The sequence below is a fragment of the Sinohyriopsis cumingii genome, chromosome 15, assembly GCF_028554795.1.
Source record: "Sinohyriopsis cumingii isolate HCF-2022 chromosome 15, ASM2855479v2, whole genome shotgun sequence".
In the NCBI taxonomy this organism is placed as follows: domain Eukaryota; kingdom Metazoa; phylum Mollusca; class Bivalvia; order Unionida; family Unionidae; genus Sinohyriopsis; species Sinohyriopsis cumingii.
Window position 1 is genome coordinate 141,669,452 of NC_142975.1, and position 24,731 is coordinate 141,694,182.

At 35.8% G+C, this 24,731-nt stretch overlaps 1 protein-coding gene across 1 annotated transcript in view; it reads right to left on the reverse strand.

Annotated features, from left to right (window-relative positions):
• Positions 1 to 4,116: 4,116 nt before the first annotated feature.
• LOC149782936 (uncharacterized) overlaps positions 4,117 to 24,731 on the reverse strand; it is a 54,810-nt gene continuing 34,195 nt past the window's right edge. Inside the window, exons 6-8 of the mRNA XM_089934496.1 lie at positions 21,381 to 21,604; positions 17,874 to 17,989; positions 4,117 to 12,229 (exon numbers count right to left, since the gene is read on the reverse strand). Coding sequence (XP_089790622.1) covers positions 12,142 to 12,229; positions 17,874 to 17,989; positions 21,381 to 21,604 — 428 coding nt within the window. The 3' untranslated portion in view covers positions 4,117 to 12,141. The remainder of the gene's footprint in view (positions 12,230 to 17,873; positions 17,990 to 21,380; positions 21,605 to 24,731) is intronic.

Here is a 24,731-nt window from a genome sequence, read left to right on the forward strand (position 1 = left end):
GCATATTATGATCATCATCTGAAGATATGGATGCTGATTGGCACATATTATGATCATCATCAGAATACATGCTGACTGGCACATACTGTGGTCATCATTATAAGATATGGATGTTTATCTGAATACATTATAGTTACTATCAGAAGATATGGAATAGTCATTGTACTAGCTATAATTCTGGACGAGTTTTGTACTTGTTCAGCTATAGATTCATCATACAGTAGGGGTGGGATGTGGAAAAGGCTGAGTATATTTACATAAGCAAATCAATCATGATTCCTTTGGTTGACTTTTGTTCACAGCAAAGGTATAGCATCCTAAATCCATGCAAACAGAATAGCTTGCCTTTTAAAACACAACTAGGCATTTTATACTGAAATATTAGCAAAGAGATGTGTATAAATGGGGTAATATACATAATGAATTACTGCTCATAATAAATACACACACACACACACATATAAGATCCTGATTCCAGTCAAATAACATTGAGAAAAGACAATGAATCATGAAATACAGGTTACAGAGACCCACTTTTGAAATGATGGTATCATACATACCACAGAATATCCACCCAAAGTTACATAACCCTATAAGTTTCCTTGTGAAAGTTACCTAACCTGGTAAAGATCATCAACAAAATAGAGATGTAACAGGCATTAATAAATGTTTATGTTCTAATGATGTTTGGAGTTTCATGTCCAGTTAATTTTAATAGCCTATAAAAAAAAGGGTTGTATTTCATATTAAGGAGACCGATCAGAGCCCGAGGGAAATGAAATATATTGCCTGTGTACTGAACTCCATACCTAGCTGAATAAATTGTTGAGATGGTACTAATTCAGATTTTTCCTTGGTAACAAGAAGTCCAGATTGGCGACACGGGTTATCATGTTAGATCTAACTCATTGATGTTTCTGCAGGATGTCGCCCAGGTAACTTGATGTTGCTGCCATTGAATGGTCTGGACATGCGTCATTACTCAATTCATCAGACAGGTGAAGACCGAGGAGTGTATGTTGAGCCCCAATGGGAGTGCCTTGAAATATGTTGTAGCATTTAGCAGGAATGTCCTGGAAGCCTTGTGAATAGGGACATGAAGGTATGCACTGTTCAAGTCCACAATGATGGTGAAATATCCCTCACGGATGGCATTCAAAATGCAATGTGGTGTTTTCAACCAATGTGTGTAAGCAAATTGATTGAGGGCGCTTAGGTCAATGATCTGATGCAGAGTGCTATTTGCCTTTGGGACCAAGACAAGTCTGGAATGAACGATAGGATCCCCTTGGTGCTATATCCAATTTGGTATGAAAGAACTGTGGCTTTTGCTGGGTGGGGCTTCAACAGGATGGTTTTCAGAGGATTGTGTCTTATGAATACTCCTTGGGTCCTTTGTTGATTTCCCGTACTAACCCTGTATCAAAGCTGTGGTTGTGAGAGGGAGGGAAATTGGTCTCCTGGATGGCTTGTTTGTGGACTTCTTCAATCTGGCCATTAAAGAGAAGGTTAGAGGATGTGCTTTTAGCTAGGCCTTATGGTAGTCCTTCAGGAACATGCAGGCCGATAGCATAGAATCACATTCTATCAATTGCAATGATATTGTGCACTAACTACTGAGTGTCATCAAACACCATCTGGTCCATACATATGGAGTGTTGCTTTGTCATCCCCAAAGCAGCGATATCATTGTCAATTGCTGGGATTCCCAAATGAAAGACTGGTACGTGTATATGGCAAAGAACTGCTGACAAACTGATAATGAAGGTCAGAATGCTTGTAACTCTCCCAGACTGGACGTAATTGAAGTCAGACACTTCCGCTCCATTGAAAGTTCCATGGGAGCTCTAGTCCAGGTTGGAATGGGACGAGGAAGACAAAACTCTGGGGGTCAAAAGTGGAAAACGTCCTCAACTGAGGTTCAGAAGGCTGATTCTTCTTGTGCCATCAGATAGTGTATAATAGATTATACTGGAGAACAAGCAACATTATCTTGGTTACATGAGGTGAGGCTAAGGTCCCCTGTAGCGCTTGAGGTTTAGCTGGTGAAAGGTGATGAGGTCTGTCACTCATTAAACTTGTAGAATGCTCTGAATAAGAAGCCATATCTTTGAGTCAGTTGCTGAGTAAAGAGTCTCTTCTTGTGGGAGAGTTTAGAGAAATTGTGAAGCAACATCTGTTGAAGCATGAATAACTATATGTGGCATTGTGCCTTGAGGTGGTATGAGAGTTAGACTGGTCCATGAACATCTGCAGAAGTCAGGTTCAACATACTGGAAGCCGGGCTGTTAGTGATTGACCCCATAATATTGATATTTTGGCCCTTTGTGATCCCTAGTATATGGCCTAGGCCGGTCACAATAGAAATAGGCCTTCTGTGCGGGGAGGATATCATTAGGATCATGAGTTTGGGACGGATTATGGGATGTTTGATCCTTGTAACCTGTCCGTATGTCTGCTGAGTTAGAGGGAACATATCATTAGAGGGAATCTGTCCCTCGCTGTTCCAGAATAGGAATCAAGTCAAGGCAAGTTAGAGGGAGCTACCAAAATTGCTGAATCCTGTGGTGGTGACTTGGGCGCTAGAGCTTGTTTCAGAGCATTCCAATGTTGATTTATCTCACTTGTCTGCCAGAAATTCTCACATTGAGGAAAAGTCAGCATACAGACTGGTTATGTCTTTGTCCTGAGCTGTTTGTTTCTGCACTTTGCCCATAGTTCTAATCTGTAAGACAGATAGAGCAAAATAAACAAAACTGTAGTCTTGCATCTGTCTTTTAAAATGCAATGTCCTTGCAAAGCCAGAACTTAAATGGTTGACCCAGAAATTGATAACAGACAGTCTAATAAAGCAATGAAGCATACAGGTAAAATATAATGACAATATCACTTGTACAGAGAAGTATAAACCTGTGGGCATACAGATGTGATGTTCAAATACAGTGTGGGTGCAGAACTATATACACCAAATGATGGTTACCTGGAAAAAGGTCATAACAGATGAAGGTCAAGGATGGCATGTACAAGGAGAACCACTGAAGCATGGTGTTCCAAGGCTAAGGGTGATGTAGTAAAGGAAACTCACCTGTATGTACCAGAAGTGATGGAATTATACATTTACAAGGAGTTTCATAAGAGCATAAGGACAAGCACACATAAATATTGTTGCCTGAATTTATCTTGTGAAGTCCCATAGGCTACCTGTGTGAATGTCTAAGTGCTCTTTAAGTATGATGGAATGCTTAATTAATACGCAGATAATCATGGCTCAAGTGCTGCCTGTAGTAACATGCCTGAGCAAGACGCGCCTGAGTAAACTGTGTATAGAAAGTCGACTGGTACTTGTCTGACCAGAGCAGAAGCAATACAGAAAAGTACACAAGTGTCTACATTATACACAAAAAACCTTCGCATAAAAGGGAACTGAGGCGCTGTTATAGATACATACAAAGTAAGTGTGACAATATCCATTATGAGGCAAATACCTGTAGGGAAAACCCCCCACAGACTTCCTGTACAAGCATAAAACACTGAAGTTGGTGCCCAGATGCTACAAATGCCTTGGAATAGAAACACACCGATTTGTAATGGAATTAGTTTTTATAAGTGCTAGAGACTTGCATCTACAAAATAATTATAGCCCAAACTGAATGTGAAGTTGCTTAGGCTCCCCATGCAAGCTCTTAAATGTGTGATGGGGACAAAGTGTTAGCAAATTATAAAGGCAGAACATTGTCAGGATAGGAAGTGAAAGAGTTTGAAATATTGATGGAGTATACTTTCCTTAGAAGTGAAAAACTCCTCCTACTTGTAATGTTATATCTTCCATGTAGATTCTGGCTTTTGTGAAGGGTTCCTAGACTTTGCCACCAAGTCTTATACCTAAGGGAGATCACTCTGCCTGAGTCCCACATAGGTTTGCAGATAACTTTTAGCTCCCTTCAACTCAAAGTAGTATCTGGGAGGACTGGATTTACGAGGTAGTAGTAATTCTCTTACGGTATTATGATTGGGTAATGTATTTAAAAAAGAAAAAGTGGATCATCATTGGGAGGATTTACCCCAAAAATCGTGCTGAAAATTTCCAAAAGTAAAACATAAGCAAAGAAGAAAATGTCACTGCTAATTTCCACCTTAGGAGAAAATTTAATCTCTAACCATGCTAGGACATATTAATGTCTGCACTAAAACTTATTCTTATGTATAAATGAAATCATGTATTTTTGGACGCCACTGTAGACAACAATGGAGTTGGCTAAAGTATAGATATCTCTACAATAAAACATTTACCCCATGGTAAGTTATAGGAAATTGTTAAATGCTACCTTTGCCCCTTATTGGCAAAAGATGTACAAAAGGCAAGGTGGTTATAGCTGTTTCTCAGTAACTAAAGTCTTGTCATAGGTGTAATTTTAAAGTGTAAATAGGAAAAGAAGACACTTTTTTCTTAAATCTGATATACATGTTACTGATTCAAACCAGTGTATAACATCTGATCCTGTTACATCCTATGATCCAAGAATTATTTAGCTGAGAAAAGAAAATTTGTCACACAAGAATTTTAAATCCAAGATGAACAGGTGTAATAAACCTGTTCAAGGAAACATTAAGCCAACCCTAATGTCACTGATATAAAATACTGGGAAAAACTTTCAATCATTAGTCTTAACTAAACATTTTATGTACAAATGAACATACAGATGTGGAGACAAGGCTAACCTATGTCATCTCCCTGACACAAGGCAATGACAGAAAAACAGCAGAACCACAAGTTTTTTACTCCAAGAAATATATTTTTCTTTAGTGGAAATCGACTTTCTAATGCATAAACATGTAATAAACAATAGAGTACAAAAATATAATGAAAGACTAATAAAAAAGAATTATTTCTGAACAAGTTGCAGAAGCTGATCTAAAGATGACTAAAGAAATTAAATGGACTGAAAAATTGTATAGTATCTTAAATTTAGACAAATTTTGAGAGATTAAATTTGTATTTACCAGTTTTATTGAAAATGGTTTATTATGTGACAAATGCACACAACCTCAAAAGAATTACTTTCAAAGTCGAGTCAGGACTTGAAAATAGTAGAATTTCTGCATGTTAAAATTAGTTTCTTTTAAGGTCGTCATTTGACACATCACAAAACAAAGACTGCTCCCCCAACTTATTTGTAGCATTGTTTCTTTAAAAACCTCACAGAATGCAAAGAGACTCAGAGGCATATTGTGGAAATTTGAAGAATACTGGATGAGAAATATACAGAGTTGACTTTGCACAAGTTACATACATGTAGTAAATTCTATATTTGCACTACTTAGTTGCACAAGAATTTGTCTCACCACCCATGTTATTTAGTAATTTTTTTCTATTTGCCCTACTCTAGGCAAGCCCATATCTGACCACCCATATGTTATACAGTGTATTCTCCCTATGTGTCCTACTCAGGTAAGTTTTTGTCTGACCACACAGTTGGGAAACAATTCACACCAAATTGGTTAATGTATTTCATAGCAGTCCAGTGGAATCTTTGTTATACAATAGTTAATTAAAGGACGCTACTATCAGCTGGGGGTCAAGTCTTCCTTTTACGATCATAATAATTTACACCCATCCTTAGCAAATCCATAACACTGCATCACATGGTTTCAAATAAAATACGTTATAATTTCTAAATATTCAAATGAATCCTTAGAACACATGCACATACACATGTGTATATTGGTGGCAGGTTGCACATTGCAGACTTGCATCCCACTCAATTTAATTTACATGGAATAATTAATATAGCATGTTACATTCACATAAAAAAAACGATAATTGGAAATAATGGATATACGCTACTGCAATCATAATTATGTAAGTTCTAATATTTACATATTACAAAAATTAATATGAAAAAATCTCATTTGTATTGGACTGAATCAGATATGAAATATCATAAATCACATTACACTGTATATAATCAATACCTGATTAATTTACTCATAAAATGGTTGCTTTCATTTACATAAAATATCTTAAAATTATTTTACACATGCAAAAATATACATGTTGTGTGTAATGATTACTGGGAATGTAAATTCTTTAATCTCTAATGATACCAGATTTTCTAAATATAAAATAAATAAATTTTAATTGATTTCTTTATTATCTTTATGCTTATCCTTCTTCTTAAATGACAAGCATATATGCACCCTCATTTACCAGATATTTCAGGTATTAAGAAATTATTATTTTTGATAATCTATGTGCTAATGAAATTTATAATTTTACTCTGTGCACCTTGTTTCAGAAAAATAATCTATTTCTTGTGTACTGATGCACCCAGCAGGTTTAATGCTGGTCAAAGAAAACAACCTCTTTCTTGTGTACTGATGCACCCAGCAGGTTTAATGCTGGTCAAAGAAAACAACCTCTTTCTTGTGTACTGATGCGAACAGCAGGATTAATGCTGGTCAAAGAAAACAACCTCATTCTTGTGTACTGATGCACCCAGCAAATTTAATGCTGGTCATTGGGGTCTAGGTACCAGGCAAGCATTAAATCATTCTTGCAAATAAAAAATACAATGTTTCAAATGTTTTCTTTTCTCAAATAAAAACACAGCAGTTATGGTGTCGTCTATTTCTTCATTTTTAAAACAATACCAATCTGTTTACATGTACTGCATCTGAGGTAAGTGTGCAAAGCGACTGAATATCCGTAATGATTGACCCCAAATGATATAACCCCCTGGGACCAGTCATCAAATAGACATAGTTTCTGAATACACAAGCAGTGCTAGTATTAAAATTGCTGCAACCAGACCACAACTGATGACCATGACCCAAAAATGACTGATGACCATGACCAGACCATGACTGTTGACCATGACTGATCATATTTTTTTTATACCTGGAATGGAATTGACATTTTAGAGCCAGAAAAAATTATGAAATAAACTATTAAGATCAAGTAGAGTTTGAATTATCACCATGGACCATGTGATATTAGTTTGCCAAAGAAAATTGCAAGTTGGATTATCACCATGGACCATGTGATGTTAGTTTGCCAAAGAAAATTGCAAGTTGGATTATCACCATGGTCCATGTGATGTTAGTTTGCCAAAGAAAATTGCAAGTTGGATTATCAGCATGGACCATGTGATGTTAGTTTGCCAAAGAAAATTGCAAGTTGGATTATCACCATGGACCATGTGATGTTAGTTTTACATTAATATAGAAAACTTATTTCAGGCTGTACACTGCTGAGAAACTAATTAGAAAATAGTATCTTTCATATTAGATGTATTTTCGTTCAGACTGGTTCAGAGTATTTTTCTGCCTGCTTTAAAAACCTGAATACTTTATGCAAAAAATAATTTTGAAAATAAGCTGTCTAGAAAATTAAGGGTCCAGATTACTTCCTGTATGTACTAGCTTATAAAATAAGTCCAACTGCAAATTGCACAAACCCAGATCTGCCATCACATAATGCGCCATCAGATCTGGGTCTGGACAGTTTGTTATGAGTAATCAGAACAACAAACAACACTGACCCTGATCTGCAGGCACATTATGCTACAGCAGATCAGGTTATTTGTTGTTTGCAGTTTGACTCGACTTATAAATAAGTACATATGGTACAGTCATGAGAGATAAACAAAAAACAAAATTCTCTGTAATTAGGAAATCTAATTTTTCAAGATTCAACTCAAATGTGGGCATCAGCAAAGACATATATATATATATATATATATATATATATATATATATATATATATATATATATATATATATATATATATGGTTTATGTTTAACTCTGAAAAATATGAAAATAGTGTTGTTGTGGTAAAGTGAAACCATAAGTGTACAATTTGACAAGACGGGGATATATTTTGTTGGTCTGTATATCAAGACAAAATATCCACAAATAAATCCTGGCTTTTTTTTTATAGTAAATATCATATATGAAGAAGAACAATGCCATTTTGCAAAGGAATGTATTTCTGGGATGCATTTTCATATGTCACCAGAAACATTTTATATTTGGTCACTGTTCTGCCTTTTTGTTTATAACAGACTGACACAACTGTTCTGAACAAAGTGTAGTCACTAAGGACCATTGGCTATGGACACTTGGCAAGGTCACACATGGGTGACTGTACCTAGAATAAGCATAAAAGAGTGTGGCTTAAAAAGAAATTTTAAAAAATAAATATGTCAAATTATTTACCTATTTGTTACTGTGGTGAAAGTAAACTTGATAATAAAATTTAGATACAGAGAACAGTTTGAATGCTATTGGAAGTAAAATTCCAGAAAAAAGCTGTTGTTCTATTCAAGTTTTGATCAAAGCTGTCAATAAGGACATATACTGGGTCAGAACTGACTCATTTAGTAAAACCACCAAACTCTACCAAAGATACTAATCACTGATAATGCCTGTTAGTGTAAATATAGTGGAATCTAGGCAGCCAATCCAAAAAGATAACATTTTCATTAAAGTCAAGCTGCCTCTAACCTATAGGTATATACACACCCATGCACAGTTCCAAGGTCCAGTGATAATAAATGGCAAATCCATTTCTCCAATTCCAGAACTTTGAATTACAAAAACATCTTTGTCCAAAGCAATAGCTCTGAATGTCAGTCCTCATAAACTGTCTGCATCTTTTGTTTCTCTTCTTCTCTGTTGCCATTTTTATATAATTACATTCAAGCTGACTAGTTCCTTGTTGTGTACATATTGATTTTACACCAAGAAACTACATTCTATATACCAGTCTATCATTTAAGTACGTAAGTATTTATGTCCTGACTTGTATCCACATGGATAACTCCTACTCAAAACTGTTTTCCATAAAATTCGGATGTTCTGGAATTGCATCAATATACCATATATACTCACGCACAAGTTGAGTCCAACTACAAAACTTAAAGACCCTGATCTGCAATCACTTGCTGGCAGACCATGGTCAATGTTATTTGTTACTCCTAACAAACTGCATAGACCCAGCTCTACTGGCGCATCATGTAATTGCAGATTTGGGCTTGTACAGTCAGCAGGTGGACTCACCTTATAAGCAAGTATGTACAGTAAATCAGAAAGTGGCAATTTGACCACAAATCTTGTAATAATTCTGCAAAATTCCAGCATCTCTGCTAAAGGCAAGACTCGCATCATGGCTCTTTGCACACTGCTAAACATTACAAGCTGTGATGGATACTAAACAATAATTACTGTAATTGTTGTTGTTGTTGTTGTAGGGTTTGATGCCATTTTCAGCACAAGATAGGCTATACATGGCAGCCAGTATAACTGGTGGAGGAAGAACCCTGGAAAACCCCCAAGAAGAACCACTGACCCATGAGAAGCTACTGGCAAGCTTTCTCATGTACCAATGCTATCTGAGCCTAAGACTCGAACCCACACATACAGAGGTGAAATGGCAGTGATTAAGAATGGTGAGCACTTTAGACCACTCGGGGCCACCAATTACTGTAATTAAGTTGTTGTTGTTGTTTTAGGGTTTAGCGCCATTTTTCAGCACAAGATAGGCTGTACATGGTGGCCAGTATCAATGGTGGAGGAAGAACCCGGGAAAACCCCAGAAAGAACAACCAACCCACAAAAAGCTACTGGCAAGCTTTCTCACATACCCACACTGGCTGAACCTGAGACTCGAACCCACGCAGACACAGGTGAGATGGCAATGATCCCTAATGGTGAGTGCTTTAGACCACTCAGCCACTCGGGGCCCCTGTAATTAAGTAATTACTGTAATTCATTTGGTACTTTTATGGCTAGTTAATTTGTTGTTTTCAGAGGACTTTAAATTTTGCAGCAATTTAAATTAACATGTCTATTACTGCTAGTCTATGTGCTATTCTACAAGTCTGTATTCCTAGCTATTCCAATTTTACTAATCATTATTCTGTGAACTCCAAAAATACAAATATCTCAAAAAGCATTAAAATATGATAAATAGTGCTACTAGTGATGAGTACACCACATAGGCCCTGCTTACTACAATTTACTCAGGCTTAAATAGGAATTTATGCAGAGAAACCAAAGTTAGAAGAATGGGCATTAAGGGGCCATAATTTCTCTAAAATGATGACACTGAATTCTGGAAATTAAACTAATTCAATATCTCATTGATATAAAGCATTATGATGAATTTGATTGAAATCCAACAATCCTTGGTAAAGTAATATAGAAGAAACAGTAAGTCAGGATGATGGACAATCAGGGGCCATAACTAATGTAAAATGATGTGGAATTCATTCAAGGTGGTATCAATATAAAGGTGCATTCTAAATTGGCTGAAATGCAACAGATGTTAGTAAAGTTATGAACTCAAAGTTGAGAACAGGCAATCACGGGCTCTAACTCCTCTAAGTTTTGTTGCAAAATGATGAAACTCAAACACTGAAGTTCTCATTAATACAAAGCCATATGCCATATTTGGTTAAAATCCTAAAATATTTAGCAAAGGTATACGGCGAGAAAAAAAGCAAGGAGACAGGCAAAAGGTAGCATACTACTGTAAATGAAGTTGTGGAATTTTGAAAATCAAACTCATTCAAGTTTTAACCAATATAAGACTGCATGCTAATTTTGGGTGAAATACAACAATCCAATGAAAAGATGTGCTGCAGAAACCAAATTGAAGAGGAATGGCAATCAATGGCTTTTGTTGTTGTTGTTGTTGCTGTGGGGTTTAACACCATTTTTCAGCACACGATAGGCTATGCATGGCAGCCAGTATTAATGGTGGCGGAAGAACCCGCAAACACCCCGGGAAGAACCACCGACCCACGAGAAGCAACTGGCATGCTTTCTCACATACCCACACTGTCCGAATCCTAGACTCGAACCCATGCAGACAGAGGTGAGATGGCAGTGATCCGTAACCGAGAGCGCTTTAGACCACTCGGCCACTCGGGGCCCGCGCAATCAATGGCAATAACTTCTCTAAATGACATGGCTGAAATTTGAACTCTTTCAAGGTCTTGCCAGGATCAAGCAGAAAACCAAATTTGGTCAAAGTCCAACAATTGCTAGTACAACTATCTTGTAGAAACCAAATTTGGTCAAAATCCAACAACTGCCAGTAAAATTATCTTGCAGAAACCAAATTTGGTCAAAATCCAACTATAACCAGTTGCAGAAACCAAAGTGTTTATGGATGGATGGATGGATGGATGAATGTATGTACAGACAGATGTGTGGACATACAGGATTACTATAGGGCTCTGCCAGTTCCTAAGTGGGGCCCTAATTATCATGTATACACTGTGGGTATGGGTACATTCTCAAGTATAGACACATCAACCTAATGGTACTGACCACACAAGTAACTTAAAATATGCTATTCTCTACTGCACAATGTAACAAGTGAGTCAACAGCAGACATGTTACTGAGCTGTTGGAATGTTCTTAATTAAGTCTGATTGACTGGTGTGAAACTGCCTCAAAATCCACAAAATGCTACCAAAGTGTACAAGACAGAGTTAACAAGTAAAAAAAAAATAAAAAATAAAACAATAACAGCATTTAGAATATTATGGTAGCATAAATATGAGCACTACTATCTGCTTCAGAAATTTTAGAATGCATGAATATTGAATACCCTGCATGAAATAGATGATTACAAGAAGCACTTTCACCAATTACAGGCAAAAGACGATTCTCTCAACAATTAATGTTGCATCCAATGTATTTTAGCTGTGTAGTGGAATACAACAATAATCAATGTATCAATGTAAGTATAGTGCACCCATCATAAGATTGTGCAGTATACATGGAAGAGTCTATTAAATGAAAATGGGAGTGTATTCCTGTTTCACAACAAATTATTGCACGATAAATATTGATATTCCTGCTACGGAATTATGGATGAGAAGCCTAATGGCACAAGTATAAGATTGGACATGATATGAATGTAGATAGCATTGTTTCAAGTGCCCAACTCTCCAATGTGGAAGTAGCCTTACACTCCATTGCAAAATAATAGGTGCGGTCCATGCTCTGCTATCATATCATGCACACACTGTAACTGGGAATATCACTTTTAAGGTGTCTGAGCACAAATACGTCTTGAGATGTTGATGATATCCTCATGTTATTCTATGCCTGTCTTTCAATATATCTATACATAAGTCTGTTTGGAGCTTCCGGCTTCAAGAGATCCTCCTAGATTTGGTTCCGATTCTGACCTTGTAACTTGACTTTTTTCACTGAAAAATAAAAGTAGCATATGTAAATGAACCTTGAAATGTCCTTAACAGTTATTCGCAATACCCCTCTGACCCTGAAATGTCCTTACAAGCTATTTTACAACATCTAACCTCAGTCTAATTTGTGTGAGTGTGTGTGTGTGTGTGTGTGATTAGGATTTTTAACGTAGCTTTAACAATTTTTTAGTCATATCGCTACAATGTCTGCAGTGTGGCAGTTTACAGTGATGTCTAGCACTGGGGCATCATGCCATAGACATGTACCTATCTGTCCCACCCAGTCACATTATCCTGACACCAGGCTGACCAGTTCTAAGACTAACCTCTTAATGCTGAGCACCAAGCAAGGCAGCTGTTAGTACTATTTTTATAAGTCTTTTATGTGACTCGGCCATGGTTCAAACCCACGACTTCCCGCATCCGAGGCGGATGCTCTAACCACTAGGCCACTGGAGCAGCCAGTCTAATTTGTAACAAGTTAGAAGTATTACAAACCTGCAGAATAAAACACGGAGAAGATTCATTATTTTGTTTTCTTTGTTTGTTTCTGTGCATGAATGCATGTGTTTATCCATTTATCTTCATGCTCAATACCTTTATATTCAAATCATAAGTCCATATTTATGACTGTCTTGTACCATTGTTTTATTTCTCTACTTGATAGGCCTGATCCATCTTACTTCCGAAAATTTGTGGCATTCTCAAAGTTTTACGATCTATTAATTTTCTACAAGCAGGCAAAGCACACAGGTTCTGATAGGGTAACAGAAGTGAAGGTCATTTCAGATATTAATACAACAAACATGGATACAAAATTACACACCTCCAAAGTCAAAAGATCAAATTGCTCAAGCTGTTTTCATTATATTAGATTGAAAAAAGAATATATTTTACTTTTTAAAATTCATAAAGTAATATAGTGAAATAAAAACTTATGGAAAATGTAAATCAGTAAACTATTGATATGTGGCCTTTATCTTGAAGAGAGTGGTAAATCACATACTTACATTGATGATGTACAAGTAAACCAAGCTACATGCCTTAATCTGACATGGCTTTAGTGTTATAGAATAGAAACAAAAGTGTGATCAATGGATTGATGAAATCATGGATGGACATAATGTCACCTTTGACAATGTGAGAGTATGGTGAGTACAAGTGAGACAGGAAATGTTTGCACATCAATTCACATATTTCTTCATCTAAACAATTCATTCCTCCTGTAGTGAAAGTTTAGTCTTCATAGACTGTGGCCATTTACATCTGTGCCAAACCACTGTTTAGTTAGAAAACACCTGGCTGCTGACTGCAGAAAGCAGGTGATCATTACACAGAAATTTATATATGGAAATTTGCCAGGAGGAAATAAGAATGGCCTCTGTGACCAGGTGACCACTATATAAGGTGACCATCAGAAAAGGTATGTCTTTATTATGTCCCATTTAATGTACCACTGCATAAGCATTTAATAAATACTTCATGTAAGCCTGTGTGAATTGTGTCTTTTTAGATAGCTTGCCATGAAAAATAAAATGCATTAAACTTATACATGATCAATAACTTATAACAAATGCTATGAGTCTCTCTCACCTTTCCCACATATTTTTCAATTTAAAACAAGATGTTAATTTGTCAACACAAACATCCTCGCCAACATTTAGAGTAGGTGGCAACATACAGACTGGTATTGATGGTTGATGCTGAGATGTTGCAAAAAGATAAGCCATGATAGTAATTTGGTCTGGTATGGAAAAGATCAGAACCCATACTCCACTGGTTATGAGTATAGCTTAATGACTAATTCACCATGCTGATGAATGAAATATTACCACTCACTTATGATGCTGCAACAAAGTTTCAACAATGTAGGGTCAACAGTTTAATTAGGTCTTTTGGAATAAGTTTAAAGATACATGAAATTTAATGTATGGTAAAATCTTTAACTAAGTCAGCTGTAACAAGTTTAAAGATACATGAAATTTAATGTATGGTAAAATCTTTAACTAAGTCAGCTGTAACAAGTTTAAAGATACATGAAATTTAATATATGGTAAAATCTTTAACTAAGTCAGCTGTAATAATTTTAAAGATACATGAAAATGAATATAGGGTAAAAACTTTAACTAGGTCAGCTGTAATAAGTTTAAAAATACATGCAATGTAATTTAATGTAGAGTCAAAACAAACTTTAATTAGGTCTGATATAATAAATTAAAAGACACAGAGGATATAAAAGACAAATGGCTGAAATTCCAAAACCTCACTCAAGTGTGAAAATTGATTATTAAGTTTGACACTTTATAACAAACTCTCTATACTTTTCTATACCAGATTTCCTCTCTACAATGGTGTCTGTATATACCAGGTAATAATATTTTCTTCCTCATATCCTCTCTTAAAATTCACTTAATATGAAACAAACAACTTAATATGAAACAAACAATGCAAACTCTGGACCATTGCTAATCACCACACCAACTTAACTCTGATTTCCAAGCACTGTTGAACTGGTTAGATGAGTCTTTAGGCAGTAAGAAGAAAGTGCATGTTTCAGCATTTTACCATAAAACTGACCAAAAATAATAACTTCCCTTCAATGATTCTACTAAAACATCTTTAAAAACAGAGCAACACTTTTTAAAAAATCTCTACCCCAACAAGTGTTTGGTTGGTCTAACATTTTTATCTCACCTTCACCATGGGACAGGTGATTTTTAATCAAAGACTCACATGCCATCATACATTATATTTGATATCTTTACTGCTTATAACACCTCAATAACTATCCTGCCATTAGCCTTGAAACTCTCCAAATTACAACAATAAGGTAAACAATTTACAGCTTGTTGTCTGTACATGTCTCCTGTTGTGTAAATTTGTAATTGCACTGGTGGAACAATACCAGTCCCCAGTAGACTGGTTGCGACTAGCTTTTTGTAATGTGTGAATGTGTGGATAAATAAAGGTTTTGTAATGTGTGGATAAATTGTGCATAAAAACCAGTTTGTCTGTTTTTTTCTCCAAATTTATAAACAAAACTATCCTTAAATGTTCAAAAAGTGGTACATTTGAAATATAAAATGGTATGTGTGGAAATCATATTTATTTTACGGAATAAAATGAAATTCTTGATGCTATACCTGGGGCTCAGAAGAAAAAAATAAACAAAACTTGAAGCCCAATTGAACAAATATTATCAAATACCTATAAAACATGAAAAAGTAACAAAATCTTTGTAAAAGATATGATTTGAGAGATAAAAAGAATTACTTTAAAAGTCCAGAACAAATGGAATGTTGCACTAAATTAGAATTACCAATACTTTTACAACGACTGAAAACTTAAAAATTTACTACATAATTTTTTAGTTATGGATCATACAGAACCACGTTTTGGTATGGCTGAGTTTTCCTCTTTGTGATGCACTGACATATTCCTAAGTACTGACTGAAATAGGGTCCAACATTTTTGGGGTGTAGAAAATAAACAGCTCAAAATTGCAAAAAACATCCAAGAATGCAAATTCAGTCATAGTGACTTACTTTTGGTATGACGAGCTTAGATGCATGTACATAACAATTATAATGTATAGGTGAACATAGTCCAATAAGCTGAGGGGGTAAGGAATGAATGGCTGGAAAAAACCTCAAGTTATTCAGGTGTGAAAATCAAGTGTCAGTAACCTAGTTTTGGTATAATTCAATTACTCTCCCTGAGATGCATCCATATTCCAATTTTCATAAGCATAAGTGAAATAGGAACCCAAATATTGTGACTGTATTGATGGATAGCTGAAAATACAAAACTCACTCAAGTATGGAAATCGAGTACAAGTGACCTACTTGGTAGAGCTGACCTAGTTTTGGTATGGCCAAGTTAGTCCTACTAAGATTCACTCACATATGAATTTTAATTAGAAAGGTGAAATTGGGTTCAAGATTATAAGGGTGTAAAAAAACAAATGGTTAAAATATGTCACTTAACAAAAAAGATCACAGTGACAGTTTTAGAATGGCATTAGTGTAGGTCAAATATGTCCAAAATATTGTGGGTATAACAAATAAACACATAAACAAAACATAAATGAATGAACATTCAAAATGGTGTAGCTCTACCATGTTCGCTGGTGAAGGAATACTTATAATGATTTGTGCAAGCCAACATACATTTGGGTAAAAAATCACTATCTTTAGTAATTCTATCTAGGATAAAACTCTTTTGTGGCTGCCTATGTAATATTAATAAAAATGTAATTTTTGAAAATAAATAAAATGAAAATGAAATAAGGTTCTCAGCAGGTGCTATTTTTAAATATCTCTGTAAAACAAAAACTGAGTTATGGGTTTACCCCCATCAATACTGAAATCAATTACTTACACCCTAACATGCCCAAGTCAACAGTTTTGTTTATGCTGTTCTATTCACTCCACCTGATCAAAGTATGCTCACACTGATTGGGCAAATGTCTTGCTGGCTGGATAATGGGTCAATTTTCTAGTATGGCAGACATACTGTGCATTACACTAACATCAAAGATATTTATACTCTAGTAATCAAGATTTTTATCCCAGCAGGTATATCCTGCTGAAGAAATTACAATGCTTGCAGAGACTATATCTCTAAACAAAAGAAAATTCTCCACAGTACTGATTTTGACTCACAAGACAGTGTATCTCTAAACAAAAGAAAATCCTCCACAGTACTGATTTTGACTCACAAGATGGTGTATCTTGCAAGACAAGAAAATCCTCCACAGTACTGATTTTGACTCACAAGACAGTGTATCTTGCAAGAAAAGAAAATCCTCCACAGTACTGACTTTGACTCATAAGACGGTGTATCTTGCAACAAAAGAAAATCCTGCACAGAACTGATTTTGACTCACAAGACATCATATCTTAGAAGAAAAGAAAAACCTCCACAGTACTGATTTTGACTTACAAGACAGTGTATCTTGCAAGAAAAGAAAATCCTCCACAGTACTGATTTTGACTCACAAGACAGTGTATCTTGCAAGAAAAGAAAATCCTCCACAGTACTGATTTTGACTCACAAGACAGTGTATCTTGCAAGAAAAGAAAATCCTCCACAGTACTGATTTTGACTCACAAGACAGTGTATCTTGCAAGAAAAGAAAATCCTCCACAGTACTGATTTTGACTCACAAGACAGTGTATCTTGCAAGAAAAGAAAATCCTCCACAGTACTAACTTTGACTCATAAGACGGTGTATCTTGCAACAAAACAAAATCCTCCACAGTACTGATTTTGACTCACAAGACAGGGTATCTTGCAAGAAAAGAAAATCCTCCACAGTACTGATTTTGACTCACAAGACAGTGTATCTTGCAAGAAAAGAAAATCCTCCACAGTACTGACTTTGACTCATAAGACGGTGTATCTTGCAACAAAAGAAAATCCTCCACAGTACTGATTTTGACTCACAAGACAGTGTATCTTGCAACAAAAGAAAATCCTCCATGTTACTAATTTTTACTCACAACAAAAGATGGCATACCTATAAACAACAGAAAAAATGTCCACAGTACTAATTCTGACTCACAATTTAAGATCACATAAGGTGTGCAATTTGCAGAACCTAACTGAGATTCAAGTGTTACCAGTGTACATAAAAATGCCTTACCTGAATCTTTTCTCCTCTGAAATTAAACTTTCTTTACTATAGGAGTAATGTGTTCTAGAACTCTTTTTGGATGGTGCACTAGGTGGAGGCATCGAGTTTTTTTCTTTCTCTGAAAACTGTAAAAAGATAAATGGACTGATCAATTAAGCTCGTTCTACTAATTCACTTACCTAATTCTATCAATTGTAGACTTTTATTGCATGAAGAAAACAGTATGATTCAACACTCTTAAATGTATAATGAAAACTTGGTGTTAATGGAGTCCAGATTATTTTGAATTTTCTTTATTTTACTATCTGTAACTTTGGTACCCTCTTATTTTTTGTACACCCTAAGTTCATGAACATCATAATTATTTGTTCTTTTCTGTTACAAAAATTTTGTATTAAGAATATGCAATATTTCTGTAAATCAGAATAACCTGAAAAAAAATAAAGAGCTTTTAGCCAATAAAAATTCATTTACCATAAAATATTAATAAACAAAAGCATGTTTAAAAACATGCGTTTACACTGCTGATAAAAAATTATAAGTAAAAAACAAATTTTAAAATGTAGACAAATGTAATAAACTGCTACATTGGCACAAAACTCTAACCAGTTTACTCATCTACATATGTACAAAAACATGCCTACTAAATTGGATGTCTACCTCAGTTCATCTACATATTTACACAAACATGCCTACTAAATTGGATGTCTACCTCAGTTCATCTACATATGTACACAAACATGCCTACTAAATTGGATGTCTACCTCAGTTCATCTACATATGTACACAAACATGCCTACTAAATTGGATGTCTACCTCAGTTCATCCACATATTAACACAAACATGCCTACTAAATTGGATGTGTCTACAGCAGTTCATCTATATATGTATGCCAACATGTCTACCTCAAGTTGTTTTTTCTTAATCATGCCAACAAAGTTTCTTTTAAAGAAAGTCGAAAAGGTTAACAAATGTGTCAAAACGCTAAAAACTAATGCAATGGCCTGAATCAGGTGATCTTGTGACCATGACAAAATGTGTAATAGCCTGAATCAGGTGATCTTCTTGCAACCATGACAACATGTGTAATGGCCTGAATCAGGTGATCTTCTTGTGACCATGACAAAATGTGTAATAGCCTGAATCAAGTGATCTTCTTGTGACCATGGCAAAATGTGTAATGGCCTGAATCAGGTGATCTTCTTGTGACCATGACAAAATGTGTAATAGCCAGAATCAGGTGATCTTCTTGTGACCATGACAACATGTGTAATGGCCTGAATCAGGTGATCTTCTTGTGACCATGAAAAAATGTGTAAACTTTCATAATTTTGTGCTATTTTAGATGGCTGCTGTGGTGGCCATATCCGATGTCAGATTGGCACTACAGTACAACCTGTTTATCTTGACATCCTCAAACCTGATGTTATACTGTTTATATAAGTGACTGCTGAGATAAGTGTTTGGGGAGGGGCTGAAGAAAAAAATCAAAGTTTACCAGACAAGTGAAATTCGTCTGTCAGTGTGCAGGATTACACTTTGAGAAAATAAACAATGGAAATTTTGATTAAATGAAGACAAAAGACAAAACCAGTCTGAAATACACTTGTATACTGACAACTTACATTTGTGTTATACAATCCATAATGCATTAAGTACAGTACATGCACATGAAAAATCCACGAATTTGGTTACATGTCACATGTTAGAAAATTCCTGTATCAGTCACATCCCAATAGAAAATATCTACAGTTTATCAATATAAAAATGATACTCTCATTTTATGTTCTGCATAATCCACTGTTAATTAACACATGTCACTGAATAATTAACTATGATATTCTTTGTTGCCAGCAGTACATGGTTGTTTGGTTCTTATGGTATTGACATGCTACATGTACTTAAATTGGTCTAGATTTGGGTCACCTGACATAACAAATGTGAACTTCTTAATGAGGTCACAACTACTTGTATGGAAATGAAAACACGTCACCAAGTTTTGAATTAATGAAGCTTTCAGTAAACTTGAACTTTTATAAAACACTCCTAAATTCTAAAATATGCAAACTGAGTTGTGCATATAATTAATTTTACCTAAAGCATAATCATACAACAAAATAAAATGGAATTTCAGTGAAATCTAATTTAATTCAAATGAAATGATTTAAGCAAAATGGGCGGGGATGGGTCTTCAGTGTCCTATGAGAAGTGCACTTGCCTTCAATATAGTCATTTTTAATTAATTCAGTAGCTTTCAGCCACCCTGACAGCATGTTATGTTTAAGTAAAAATTTGTACACACATCTTTGCGAGATGCCTCACCTTCAATTGTCTTGATGGCCTTGTATTTAGTCTCAAGAGATGTGTTTTATGTTGCTATTGGCAACCACTTTAAGCAAAAATAGTTTTTTCCTGCAGAAAATGAAACTAGCAAGACACAATAAATTTGTTTCTATCATTGATTACTTTGGAAAGTAGATCAGATTTCATTGCTTTTATACAAGTTTGGTGCTGACTTCTTTTGCTGAAGGGTGCATTGTTTTTACAAAAGAATTAAGTTGGCTATTTTGATGAAGGGTGCACAAGCCACTGAAGCTGCTGTGAAAACCAACTTCCAAGGACCAAACATATACCCATATGTTTATGCCATGGCAGCATTAAAGCCTGGTGGTAACATCAAATAATTGTAAAGCAAAATACGAATCAGAACTGGCAGCTTGTAGAAGTGAAATTTTTTTTCTCCAGTTGGGACAGAAGGCCACTGCTGACATGTAGAGTTATTTGTTATTTCGACATCAACACAAGCATGACAAATCTGGTAGTAATAACAGACCATGGGACCTAGAATTTGTTTTTTTGTCAACATAGGTCTGTATTTTCTTTTAGGTCTGACAAAACACCATAAGAAGTCTTCTTGTGCCAACCCTATGCTGACATGACCATACATTCAGGTTGAGTAATGATAACAAGATTTTCAAGATGGCTGCTGTGGTGGTGAAATTGGATGTCCAGGCAGCACCATTTTTATTTAAGGCCAACATCAGTCTTCTTGTAAAACCCCCATACTGAAGAGATGCAGTAACAAGCTTTTCAAGATGGCTGCCATGGTGACCAATAATGGATTCCAGCTGGCACTATTTCACTTTATGAAAACTAGATATAAGAAAACTTTTTGTGAAAACCCTACAATGAAACTACCATATCCATTCAGGAGGAGTAGTGGCAATATTGGATCTCTGAGCAGAATGCTTTTCAGGACCAATCAGACCATGGAATGAATGTGTGTGCAAAGTTTTATGGCAACCTTCCAAGTCGTTTAGAAGCAAAAATAACAAGCTTGTGCCACTAGGATGAAGGACATCAGATGATGGATACAGATGATGAACAACTGGCCATCTCGTAAGTTTTTCTAGACTGTGACCAGAAGAGCTAAAAAGAAAAGAAGAAATCAATCGATGCATTCAGATGCATGATTTCACATTCAAGGCTTTAATTCAAAGTTTTTTTATACTTACATGGCCTTTCCTTTGCTGAACAGGAGAGGGTCCAGCACTATTAGCTGGTGAGGTGCCAGGGGTGGATTTTGGTGTTGTATCTTTTATTGATATGTCATCCCAACTGGTCTGAAACTGTTTCATGCCCGTTCCTGAACCTTGGATCAATGAGCTTATTGCACGCACCCGATTACTTTTCCTGAATGAAGCATTCCTCATAAAGGAGTCATCAGGATCGTACTTCCCTGAAAACAATCACTCATTTAGTCATTTTTACTGACATAAAACATATAAATAAAAAAATTAACTATGAAAATGATATCATTTTAATAAATGTAAAATGTAAACTTAATTTATTATATTTCCTCTCAAATGAACTTAGTTTTTCCTGCCCCATAGTCATAATGCTGGAATATTCCACTCTTCTGAGGAAATCCGTCCTCAGAATGCTGCTCCGGCTTTGAAATACATCACAAATTATGATGCAATCTCTGAATAGCACAACAGTATTATGTATTGCATTTCAGAAATTAACTTTGTGGTTCTATAATATGGAGAGCATAGTGTGTGTGTGTGTGTGTGATTTGGACTTTTTAATGTAGCTTTAACAATTTTTCAGTCATATCGCTACGATGTCTGCAGTGTGGCAGTTTATAGTGATGTCTAGTACTGGGGCATCAAGCCATAGACATGTAGCACGATGTCCTACCCAGTCACATTATCCTGACACTAGACCAACCAGTCCTAACACTAACCTCTTAATGCTGAGCACCAAGCGAGGCAGCTGTTAGTACCATTTTTTGTAAGTCTTTGGTATGACTTGGTCGGGGATCGAATCCACGACCTCCCGCATCCGAGGCAGACGCTCTAACCACTAGGCCACCGGAGCGGTTACACATAGTGTCTGTAAACAAAAAATAAAAAATTCATAAGAGTTTCTGAGTCATTTCTTTATTTATACCCCTCTTTAAAATCATACTTCTCTGTGTATCCAAAACCTGGCAATGGTTTATTTCAGAACCAGATGCTACAACAATAAATTGCAACAACAATGGTCACATGATCTTACCAGTAGCAATAATAGCTTCAGCAGCAGCAGCAGCAACACCAGCGACATATAAACCTCTCACAAACATAACAAAGTAATCAAATGAACATATGAATTAACCCGAATTATTCCCTTTGATGAGTTACATTAGTAACAAAACTGGTGGGGCCCCGAGTGGCCGAGTGGTCTAAAGTGCTCTCCGTTACGGATCACTGCCATTTCACCTCTGTCTGCGTGGGTTCGAGTCTCGGATTCGGCTAATGTGGGTATGTGAGAATGCTTGCAGGAGCTTCTTGTGGGTCGGTGGTTCTTTCTGGGGTTTTCCCGGGTTCTTCCTCCATCATTAATACTGGCTGCCATGTATAGCCTATCGTGTGCTGAAAAATGGCGTTAAACCCTACAACAACAACAACGAAACTGGTCAGAGACAGGAGGTGACTAGCACACCCCAGCAGATGGGAGGGAATGCCTCCACATCCAAGCAGTTGTCATCTTCTCTAAGTTTATATTTTATCAGAAGTGAAGGCGACCCTCTGCGGGAACCCACTCTAACAAATCCCAAAACCAAGGAGAGCCCAATGAGTCTATACAAGAGTGCATCAGCACTCGTCCACCTCTTCTACACATACAATTGTCAGTAAAATTGAGATTTCGAACAAAAAGGAAGAAAACTTGAAGAACCAGTTACAGAATGTCCAAAAGTGAAACATCTGCTATACCTTCCAAATCAATTTTGTTTTATATGGAAGCAAGAAAACTTCTTTCCAAATTTATGAAAGTAAGAAAGGTGGCTGACTACCTTTGTGGAAAAACATTATCAAACAATGTATTAGATTGCAAGAACATTAGCTGCAGTTTCTGCAGGAAAATGGATAAATCGAAAATCTTTTGATGCACATTTACAAAGATCAAATATGAATCCAAAACTAAGAGGACACTGTACCACAGATAATGTCATCAATTTACTCACCTGCACTAATATGTAGGTGAGACTAAAAGGGAATGCCAGGTGAGAATAAAAGGGAATGCCAGGTGAGAATAAAAGAACAACGAGGGATATCCGTAATCATAAAGATTCCCCAGTGTCTTAAGCATTTTAATTTATCTGACCACAACATAGGTTGCTTTAATAACATTTAATAGTATTTATTAAATTTAATCCAGAGCTCTCCTGTAGCACTATTTTAGAAAAGATAGAGAACATCCTGGAATATAGCAATTATATGCTCTGCAGCTGGTAGGGATTAACATCTCTGTTTAAATGGTAGTTCAGGCATTTTTAATGTAAAATTTAAACAAATTTAATTTTAAAAAATATAGCATTCATATTAAGGCATGTGATAGAGTACAGCTGAGTAACAACATAATATTAAGCTGCGTACAATGCACACACAATTACAAATCTGACAAAAATTGTATGATGTCCCAAAATACTACATTTACCATATTTAGTTGTCTACAATGCACACAAATACATGTATCTGACAAAATTTTGATGTCCCAATAGAGCGAAATGACTACAATGCACAAACAATTACAACTGTGACAAAACATTATGACCCAAAACACTGCATTTAGCATATTTATCTGTGGAAACAGCACACACAATTGCAAATCTGACAATGCACACACAACTGCAAAATTGACACAATGCACACACAATTGCAAAACTGACATAACGCACACACAATTAAAATCAGTGAATATGTTCTGCCTCTTGTTAGGATACACCTTCTGCAAGATGGGCAGATTGGTCAAAATGTACTACTCTTATACACTTCATCATAGTAGTCCCTGCCCCGATCCAGCCCTTAATGTCCCATGAAATGAAGCAGCATGGAGTAGGTATGATACAAATCATATATCCTTAGTAAATATTTGCTAAAATTAGGCCAAAATAGGGGAGGGGTGGGCATATCATTACTGTTTTAATAAAGACGGTACTTAATACTGCACTCACTATTCTAACAACATAGGAACCATTAATGAATGGAGTTATCAGAAAGTGACTACTGTGACAGAACCATGGTATAACAGGAACTTTCAATATTTGTTACATAGTGGTGTTTTAAAAAAAAGAAATTAAGATATAACACTAAACTTCACCTTGTCTTCTTTCAAACCTTACACTTATACACTGATATGATTTTGGTCATGGGCTCCACAAGTTATTCCACCTAGTTATTTCAGGATTCATGTTATAACCAAGCATGTTATATCAAGGGACAGTGATATATACACTTTTAATACCACTTAATGAAATGGGAACCATGGCCATAACTGTCTTATAAACTGGAACCTTGTTATAATGAAGGGCCTTAAGG